The sequence below is a fragment of the Mauremys mutica genome, chromosome 1, assembly GCF_020497125.1.
Source record: "Mauremys mutica isolate MM-2020 ecotype Southern chromosome 1, ASM2049712v1, whole genome shotgun sequence".
Classification (NCBI taxonomy): Eukaryota; Metazoa; Chordata; order Testudines; family Geoemydidae; genus Mauremys; species Mauremys mutica.
The window spans coordinates 90,657,032-90,667,275 of record NC_059072.1 but is presented as its reverse complement, the minus strand read 5'-3'; the positions used below and the strand labels follow the sequence as shown (position 1 = coordinate 90,667,275).

The 10,244-nt window shown below is 46.3% G+C and overlaps 1 protein-coding gene across 1 annotated transcript; it reads left to right on the top strand.

Moving 5' to 3' along the window:
* The first annotated feature begins 284 nt into the window (after positions 1 to 284).
* On the top strand, positions 285 to 5,247 carry LOC123350963 (cytoglobin-1-like). The gene is made up of 3 exons (XM_044989947.1): positions 285 to 379; positions 2,769 to 3,000; positions 4,150 to 5,247. The coding sequence occupies exons 1-3, from the start codon at positions 285 to 287 to the stop codon at positions 4,276 to 4,278; spliced, it is 456 nt and encodes a 151-aa protein (XP_044845882.1). The 3' UTR covers positions 4,279 to 5,247.
* The last annotated feature ends 4,997 nt before the right edge of the window (positions 5,248 to 10,244 follow it).

Genomic DNA, 10,244 nt, shown 5'->3' with positions numbered 1-10,244 from the left:
CACAGCAAGACCTCTTCTCTGTGTACTGTGGTCCTCTGCCTTCACAGTGAGAATGCTATCCCTCCCTCTCAACATGGTAACCTCCTTTCCTGATTAGAGGTGATTAGACAGCACTAAAACCTGCAGAAATGTGACTGACTGAAATGGAAACAAAGCACCCATTCAAAAGCCCTTAAATCCCTAGGGCAGTATATAGAGAGCTCTGAAACAGAGAGCAGGAGCACAAATCACACTACCTGCAACTCCCAACCCTTCCTCTCATCTCACTCCACTCTGATCTCAACATGGCATTCTCTGAAGCAGAAGTGCAGAAGGCTCGTGGGGCCTGGGAGAAGATGTATGCCAATGCTGAAGACAATGGGACAACTGTCCTGGTCAGGTAAAGAAAGATCTCATTCCATTGCTGGCCAAGCGGGGGAGGAAAGGAGACTGAGAGAACTACATGCTAGGAACTTGTTCTGGTGCACTTCGCACAATTCCTTGTCTTGAAAGGTTATTAGCTATAGATACCGCACCTCAGTGGGAAATAGATGAGACAAAAGAGGTTCAGAGAAGTAAAAGAGGAGTGTGGAGAAATGGGTTGGAAAAGATGAAAGAAACTAGAACTATTTCACTTGAAAAGAAGAGAGATAACTGAGGTATATACAATAATGAACAGTATAAAACAGAAGGCCAGCGAGCCAGACACGCCTCTTCACTCTGTCCCATAAGCAGCTAACAATGGGACAGACAAAACAGAAAGTTAACTGACTTTCCTTAGTCCACATACTAGTCTGTGATAGAACCAGGAACAGAATCTAGATCCTATGTCCCTCTAAACTCCTTTAATGAGTTGTTTACTTCTATGTCCTCAAAACTTCTCTTTCAATTCTCCTTGACTCTTTCCAATCTAGCTTTCACCTATTTCATTCCACAGAAATTGCTCTCATTACTGACCTCCTCTTACATAATGAATAGCTTTGTTTCTAGTCTCATTCTCCTTGGATCTTTTCCTCTAGAATATTAACACTTGCTTCTCTCCTTCCCAAAAATTCAAACGTCTTCTCTTCATCTTCAAAGCACCCAGTAACTCAGCTGGCATTTACATCTCTGCCTGTACCCACTCGTATAACCCTGCCACGGATCTGCCCAAGTGCAACTCCTTACCATTTCTGGTGCCTCTTTCACTAACTCCTTCCTCCTCTGACACCACTCTGAATCCCTGCATCAGCCTCAGTAAATGTACATAAAGCTCTTTCCCTCTCCATCCTAGAATATCGTAAAGTACAACTAAGGTCAGAAAAGAGATAATTTTTAAAACGGTGCTGTCTCATTCAACCGATCTGTTCCCTGTGGTATTTACTGTAAAAGATTTAGCACTTTTTATTACTGTTAGCTCTACTGAGCCAACACAGCTCGTGGAGAATGAGCTGGATTCTATTCCTTTCTATGCACTATCTGCACAATTGCTAACTAACATCTGATTGAAGACTTTTTTTTGTTTTTACCGGCGATGATGCCCAAGCCAGGAGTTCTGGCTTTAGTATCAGATCCTGGGCTACACTTAGAGGGCTGGAAGTTTTGGGAAAATAAAAAAAATCTTTACCTATAAAATGATAGTCACTGAGTCGCAAACCTAGAACCACACAATGCCATTTTTAGTGTCACTTCTCATGTATATAGCCGCACTCTGAACCTCAGCTAGTCTGTGAGGCATTTCAATTACAATGACCACCTTCCACTCCATTTCTGTATTTCATTGCTCTGTAGTGTATTAACTTGTACCCCTTTAAACCATAAGCCCTTCTGCCCAGGGAATCTTGTTTGGCACTTTCTATGGCCAGACTAAATAAATTATTAGTTTGTTCCAGCGAGGGAAATATTGCCTTCTTACATGATTTGCCAAGATGCCACTAAACTTTGGATGGGATTATAGAAAGAAGCCTCATTTCCTTCACAGGTGACTTCAGTCTAAACCATCTTTTGAGTGAATGATGCCAGTGGTCCCTAACACTTAACCATCTGAAGGCAGGCAGCAAACTGCAGACTGGGCCTTCCCCGAATAAAGAGTTGGCTAACAAAGCCTATGCTAGGGGTTCCCTCCATCTATTCATGTCTTTAAATAAGGGGAAGAGCCTACCACTTGGAGTCTCTGTTTACATCTTCTTGGGCTCTCGCAACATCCTTGGTGGGACTGAATTCCCAATTTCCAATGGATTTCAGCTTTTATTGTTTTATAAATCATCCATTTAAGTGGGAAAACTGGACAAAGTAGGATTTTAATCCAGGTACAGAAGATGAATGTGCCTCCTGGCCTCACACTCTGGAGGCATTTTCTGTTACATACTTTTGTTAAATGATGAGTGAAACTAGCTAGGAAGAGAAGACAACAGGTAGGCTGTGAGCATTTGGTGTTAGCAAGCATCATTGTGGTCACTAGGTTTCTGGCTGGCAGAATTCTGAGCAAGTTTTAAAGTTAAATTAACAAGAAAAAATCCTGGAGGTGGCTGAGCAGAGGTAATGGCAGATTACTACAGGATAGTTGTCTGGAGTTAGCAGGGATCTGCTTTTGACTTGCTAGGAAAGAAGGCCAGAGAAAGCCAGAGCTGACACAGAAAAGAGAACAAGTGATGATTATAGTTAGGGAGAGAAGTCAAGGAAGTACATGAGACAAGGTCTTCAACATGAAGCTACACCAGTGTCAATGTCTCAGTGCTCAGCTCATTAGGGAAAAAAAAGTCTCTCAACTGTCTTGTATTCCTCTCCCATTTCTTCTCCAACCCCTGCAGAATGTTTACAGAACACCCAGACACCAAGTCCTACTTCACCCACTTTAAAGGGATGGGCACAGCCGAAGAGATGGAACAGTCAGATCAGGTCAGGAGTCATGGCAAGAGGGTCCTCACGACCATCAATGACTTGGTCCAACACCTCGACAGCACTGATGCTTTCCTTGGGATAGTGAACCCACTGGGCAAGAAACATGCAATGCAGCTCAAGGTTGACCCCAAGAACTTTAGGGTGAGTCAGCAGACTTCTCCTCTCAAATGTATCAACATGTAATGGGATGCACATCTTTTCTGTGAGACAGAACAGGTGTCAATCAGCTTCGATGATGCTTATGCATTTGGGGCTGCAGAAAGGTCATAATTAGAACTGACAAATGTGCTGCCAGTAGTGTCCATTCCCCATCCCTACATCCCCTTGCATCACATTACCCAGGCTTGTAATATAGTACTATATAGAAAGTACATAGAACTTTTAACCTTCAAAGCATTCTGGTAGCATTAATTAAATCTCAAGACTTGCCTAGGAAGTAGGTTAGTATTGTAATGACATTACATATATATTTAAGAAGAGATAAAGACCCTCATTGTTTCAGAGCATAAGACACCTAGTAAATGAGAAGGATTAGGAGAAAGCTTGCCTTATGGGCAGGCTAATCCATAATTGTTCAGTACATGGTTTCTTGCACCTTATGCTGAAACATCAAGGACCGTGTCTACACTAGAGAGCTTACAGTGGCACAGCTGTAATAAATGCAGCTGTGCCGCTGCAAGATCACTTATCTAGCCACTCTATGCTGATGGGAGAGAGCTCTCCTGTGAGCATAATAAAACCACCTCCACAAGCAGCGATAGCTATATGAGAGGGAGAAGTTCTCTCGATATAGCGCTGTCCACACTGGTGCGTCTCTTGGTCTAACATATGTTGCTCAGAGGTGTGTTTTTTCACACCCCTGAGCGACATAAATTATACCGACCAAAGTGGTAGTGTAGACATGGCCTAATACTGGTCACAGACAGGATAATGGACTAGATGGCCTGCTGATTTATCTTATATGGCAATTCATATGCTCTTAGGACTACATATACAAGTGTGGCCAAAATCAATCCATCAGATATGGGATAGATTTACACAAACAGTGGTAATGGTGTAGAGTGGGTTTTCCACCACAGCTCATTTTCATTACCCATTTCCAGTTCTGAATGCCACACATTGCAAAGCAGTTTCTGTGTCCCTTTCCCTTCTCCAAAAAGAATCAGGCAACTTTTTCTTATTAGGAGGAACCCAATTGACAAACAGCAATTCTTATTCACAGATAGAATGGAGGGAGTTCACACAGTCTGCTTCTTTCCCTCCCTCCCACCCACCCCCCTTCTCCTTTAGATAATCTGTGACATTATCTTGCAACTGATGGAGGAGAAATATGGTGGAGACTGCAAGGCTTCCTTTGAGAAGGTGACCAACGAAATCTGCACTCGCCTGAACAATGCCTACAAAGAAGCTGGCTGGTGAGGAAGTGCCATCTCTGGGCTCCTAAAACATCTCACCAGCACCAAGACCCAGCACTGAATCACTGACTTTGAACTTCCAGCCACAGTTGAAAGTGAAGAAAAAAGAGGAAAAGCTAACAACATGAATATAGGAACGTAAATACATATAGGAAAATAAAAACATATATATCAAAGGCAACCAACAAATCTTAATGCACTTTGCACCTAGAGATGCCCCAGTTTGATTCTTCTGTCAATATGTATGTAAATTAGCAATAATCTTGAAAGCCCATGTAATACATTTTAAGGTAGATACTTCTGGGTGGAAGACTCATCACTTCACCTGCTACTAGAATAGAAAGGAACCAACCTCCCTATCACCTCCCATCTTTCCATCCCTTGAGTGATGGAGCAGCATTCCCTTTCAGAGCATCTCATCCTCTGGTCAGCAATCTGAAGGGGTCATTTTTGGAGTGACGTGAGAGGTGCTTCTTTCTCCAGTTGCCCTGTTTGTGAAATACTGAGTGGAAGGCTCCAGGTGTGAGAGCAATTAACTACCAAGAAACCATGAGGGAAGTCACCAGATTGGCATGTGCAAGGATGGTGAGATTTCCAGAAGTATGGGGTCATCATCAGGCCAAACAAGGCCACCCACCCCTTCACCGGGGTAAACGAAGGTCAGACCTCAAATGAAATACAGGCCTTAGCAGCAGAGTTTAACACTTAATCTGTCCACTAGAGGGCAGTGGTATCACACATACTAGCCTGTATACTATGTAAACAGTGCCTTAAAATTAATCCAGTGGAGAGAGTCTTTCTTTTGTCATCTGAGTGAGGCCTGGCAGGTTTGACGTTGGTGTAAATCCCCCCATAGTCCTTCCCCTATTCCTTGTCAGCGTTCCTGTTCCATCACGGTGCCTCAACCTCTCTTCAGCAGTAAATGAACCAGTGTCTGCTTGATTGTTTTTCCTTGTACTTAAAGGAAGTGGTGAAATCATTAGTTACTATATTTAACAGCATGTGTCCTTCTGCTTAAGTGTAACTGCAGATATTGCCTGATTGTAATAAACAGAATTAAAGAAAGCGAATGTCTCCCCTCACTTATAAAACCAGAGCGGAATATTTCATAACACAGAGACCCTGTCAAGGGAGTGTGTAGTCAGCTGTGGAGCCTGGTTATAAATGCACTATTACTAGTAGTTGTGTGGCATTTATATTAACCCATCTGGGATGCAATTCCCAGGCACCTAACAAATCTACAGTGCTTGGACTCCTAAAGTGGTGGAAGGGGAGTTTCTATCTTGTCCAGGGGCACAACCATGAGATAAAAACAAACGTTTAAAACAGGGGTCTCAAACTCAAATGACCCCGAGGGCCGCATGAGGACTAGTGCATTGGCCCGAGGGCCGCATCACTGACACGCCCCCTTGCTGCCCCTGGCCCCACCCCCAATCCACCCCTTCCATGAGGCCCCGCCCCTGCCCTGTCTCTTCTCCACCTCCTCCCCTAAGCGCGCGCAGTTTTAATAAATATATACACTCAGTAATGCACCTCACTCAAAGGACAAAACACGCACTTAGATTTACTGCCTAAGGCTCTGGGAGGGAGTTTGGGTGGGGGAGGGGGTCTGGATGCAGGCTCTGTGCTCGATGCAGGCTCCAGGTTGCGGCAGGGGGTGGGGGTGCAGGCTTTGGGACGGAGTTTGGGGATAGGAGGGAGTGCAGGGGTGAGGGCTGTGGGGCTGAGGGCGAGGGGTACATGATGCAGGAGGGGGCTCAGGGCTAGGGAAGAGGTTGGGGTGTGGGGTGTGGGGTGTGGTTGAGGGGTTCTTGATGCGAGGGGGCTCAGGGCTAGGGAAGAGGGTTGGGCTGTGGGGTGAGGGCTGTGGATGAGGGGTTCATGATGCGAGGGGGCTCAGGGCTAGGGAAGAGGGTTGGGCTGTGGGTGAGGGCTGTGGATGAGGGGTTCATGATGCGAGGGGGCTCAGGGCTAGGGACGAGGTTTCGAGTGTGGGGTGAGGGCTGTGGATGAGGGGTTCAGGATGTGGGGGCGCTCAGGGCGTGGGCAGAGGATTAGGGTGCGGGGGGATGAGGGTTCATGATGTGGGGGCGCTCAGGGCTGGGGCAGAGGATTAGGGTGTGGGGGGATGAGGGCTCTGGCTGGGGCTGAGGATTAGGGTGCAGGGGGATGAGGGGTTCATGATGTGGGGGTGCTCAGGGCTGGGGCTGAGGATTAGGGTGCGGGGGGAATGAGGGCTCTGGCTGGGGCTGAGGGTTTGGGGTTGGAGAGGCTCAGGGTAAGGGAAGCCTGCCTTGCCAGTACTGGCGGAGGGCAGGCACTAGGACCCTGCACCCTAATCCTCAGCCCCAGCCAGAGCCCTCATCCCCCCACACCCTAATCCTCTGCCCCAGCCCTGAGCGCCCCCACATCATGAACCCCTCATCCCCCCGCACCCTAATCCTCTGCCCCAGCCCTGAGCGCTTCCCTTCCCCCCCCCCCAGCCCGGCCCCGGCGGGTCCCGCTTCCCTTCCCCCGGCCCGGCCCCGGCGGGTCCCGCTTCCCCCCCCTCCCTTACCCGAGCGCGTCTCCGGCGGTCCCGCTCAGAGCCGCGTGGTGAGGGGCGGGGCTGGGAGCTCCACGCCGAGCGCAGCGCTCAGCCCAGAGCTCCCAGCCCCGCCCCCTCCCCACGCGGCTCGGATCGGGGCGGGGCTCAGGCGCTCGGACGGAGCCTCGGCGCTCTATGCGCCGAGGCTCCAGGAGAGGGGCGGAGGCGGGAGCCTCCGCTTTTCTCTTGGGGGCCCCTGCGGAGCTCCCCTGGGGAGCTCCGCGGGCCGCAGGGAAGAGCTCCGCGGGCCGCATGCGGCCCGCGGGCCGCATGTTTGAGACCCCTGGTTTAAAACAAAACAAAACTAGAACTTGACGTTTCTCCCACATTCCACTGTTTCATTCACAGATCACAGCCCTCAGCAGTAGACTCTGAACTCCCAACATCCAGAAGCTAAACTGCTCCTGGAGAATGAGGACTGACTAGATTGTCTTTGCTTCAGTTCCCTGCCCACGGAATCCATGTATATTCTCGGCACTCAGACACCTGAAGTGAGTTACTCAGGAGGCAGGAGAGGGGAGTAATGTTGTTGTTTTTTCAGAGATCAGGATCATTCCAGTTCTCACACCTAGCATGAACACACTTGATTATTTATGCTTCAGATCAAAATGGAAGGGAGTAGGATTTTAAGATAACTCCAGGAAGGGGAACCAAAGGAAGTAACCAAGCTTTAGGGCACCTGGAAACTGGAAGAACTTGGTGACAGGATGCTTGCAGCTGGGCAGGCTTCAGGGAGTGAAGCTAGGGGCCGGGAAGGGTAGGAGATGGTTAGGATGCTTGTCTGTGTGTAGAAAGCAAGAAAGAACATCAGGCATTTTTGTGGGGGTCAGATTACAAGCAAGTGTGCTCCACTGCAGTTTTAAGTGTTAAAGGGAAGGAGCAAAACTTGTGAAAACTATTTATGGTCCCAAATGCATCACAGAGCTTACACACAGAGCCAAGTTAAACATGTTGGAACATTATAAAAAAATTCCTCCTTTATTTACCTGCTACAGCCTAAGTGAAGGGTTCTATTTTCTCCAGGGCAAAATAAGATATACAGTCCCTGATACACCTGACATAGACAGAAAGACAGATACGGATGCACAGAAGGAACTGGTACTTGAAAACGGTGATTTGGGTTTTGAGGTTCTTGTCATCTCACCTGCTGCTGCATTGGGAAGGGAGCAGAAGAAGACTGTACAAAGAACCCCGAAGTCAAGCCCTGGCAGGGACGTAAAGCAGGAACTCATTTTCAACTCCTTTGTTTAAAAATGTTAATAGGTTTTGTGGTGGAAAATTGACCTTGCCCTGATGGTCTAGGCTTTTACTTGCTTGGTCTAGGCCTGCCTTGTAGCTAGCAGGCCCAAAACCTGAGCTAAGCTAAGTATTGTGCTCCCTGACAGTGGCGGTCAAAGGTTTGGGGGGTGGGAGGGCAGAGGGAGGGTTGTGGAAAGCCCTGGAAATAAGGACAATTTGCAATATGTCTCTACTGCTTATGGCATATAATAACCGCTTGTGAGAAGCAATTGTCTGAAATGGATTTTTAGATGTCCTCCCCTATTCCAATTGTGTAAGTAATACCCCATAAAAGGCAAGGGTATAACCACGGTGGAAAGTACTGAAAAAGACCCTAACTCAAATTGCACCCATATCAGGTGAGGTTGTGAAAGAACACTGGAAAGTACCAAGAGACCCTAACTCTCTAATTCCTAATAAGGTCACTATTACCCAAGTATGTGTGACTTAATTCCTAATATGGACATCATTACTTAACTGTGTGTAATTTGTTTGCGGTTTTAAGCTTTAAAAGCTTCTGTATGCTTCACTTCGGGGGAGCAGTTCCAAATAGCTGCTGCCCCTAACGTGTGGTATGTTATCAATAAATGGGCCTCAGGCTGAGTCTCTGAACTAAAAATGATGCGTGGGTGAATTTTTCCACAACAGTTTGTAATTTAAGATTTATGTATGTGATGTGAATGATTTGAGACCGTAAAAACAGTGTAAGGCCTGCAGTTCATTTTTTAAAAGGGTGACAGGGCCGAAGGATGGTGTTATCGTCAAGGTGCTGGACTGGGACATTGGAGATCTGGTTTCAATTCTCTGCGCTGTCTTTCTTAACCTCAGTTCTCTATCTGTAAAATGAGGATACTACTACTTCCCCACATATCCCAGTGTTTGGGAGGCAAGGCATATAAAGTTATAGTTATCTAGGTGAACTAATATCAATATACACACTTACAAATACCGTAATTACTGCGAAGAAAAGATTACAGGAAAAACCTCACACCTAAAGATGGCAGGGAGAGAACTTTATTTTCCGTGGAACTATTCCACAGCATGAGCAAAGCCTTCATGTCTAGCTGCATGGCTTTCATATGACCCATGGCAGGAACACCTTTGGTGAAAGATTGCCAAGCTGTTTAATATTATGGCTAGCACTACTTGTTTTTGTGTCTGTAGTAAAATGTTATACCAGCTTTGTGTCACATAATTGAGTTTGCATTTGATAAACTTCTCTCCCCCAACCCATGGCCACAATGGGGAAAATAGAGCAGACCATGAAAACTATAGGGGAAACTGGAAGAAGACTCAGAGGACTCTCAATAAAGGAAAATCCTCACTTTACTCTAAAACAAAATGTTTTTGCCAATAATATTTCTCTTCTTTTCAGGTAATATGTAGAGGGACCCAGGAAGTAGAATTCATGTTTAGACTTTTAGAGGTAAGTAGGTTATTTGCACTTTCCAAGATCTCAAAAATGATCACCTAAGCATTGTACAAACAGCCTATACTCTCAAATGATCAGTCTCTCCAGTGAATTCTGACCTTTCAGTGCTTTTCCTTTGGGCTTAGAGGGTGGGTTGGGGTGAGGAGCAAAGAAAGATAAACAGTTACAAGCAGGATGAAGCAAATGTAATTGGAAACTATCTGACCCTTATCATGGCCAAGCAGTAACTTACCAGATGAGAGTTGCATTGGTAAAGCATTGCCACAGGAAGGTGAAAATTCCAAAGCACCCCATAATCAGCAGGTGTGTTTCCACAAGCAATGAGTGAGGCATAACAAGAGGTTGCAGTGGGGTCTATGTCCATGGTGTTCCCAATTCTCACCTGTTTCTTCCTACAACACCGAAAAAAAATTGAAAAATTACATATGCAGCAAGGAGCCAATATATAAGAAAGGTTAATTGCTACTACATCTCTAAGTGAGGATTACTTAGATCTTTACCACACCTGTCATCTGGAAGGATCCCAAGTATTTCACACTACACAGGAATCATTTCTTCTCGCTACTGACATGCAACCAACCTTGGGATGAAACGTCAAAAGTCTAAAGGTGCACAGCAATGCTACAGAACAGTTTTGGACAAGAGGCGAAATATACCAGAACCATTTGAAACT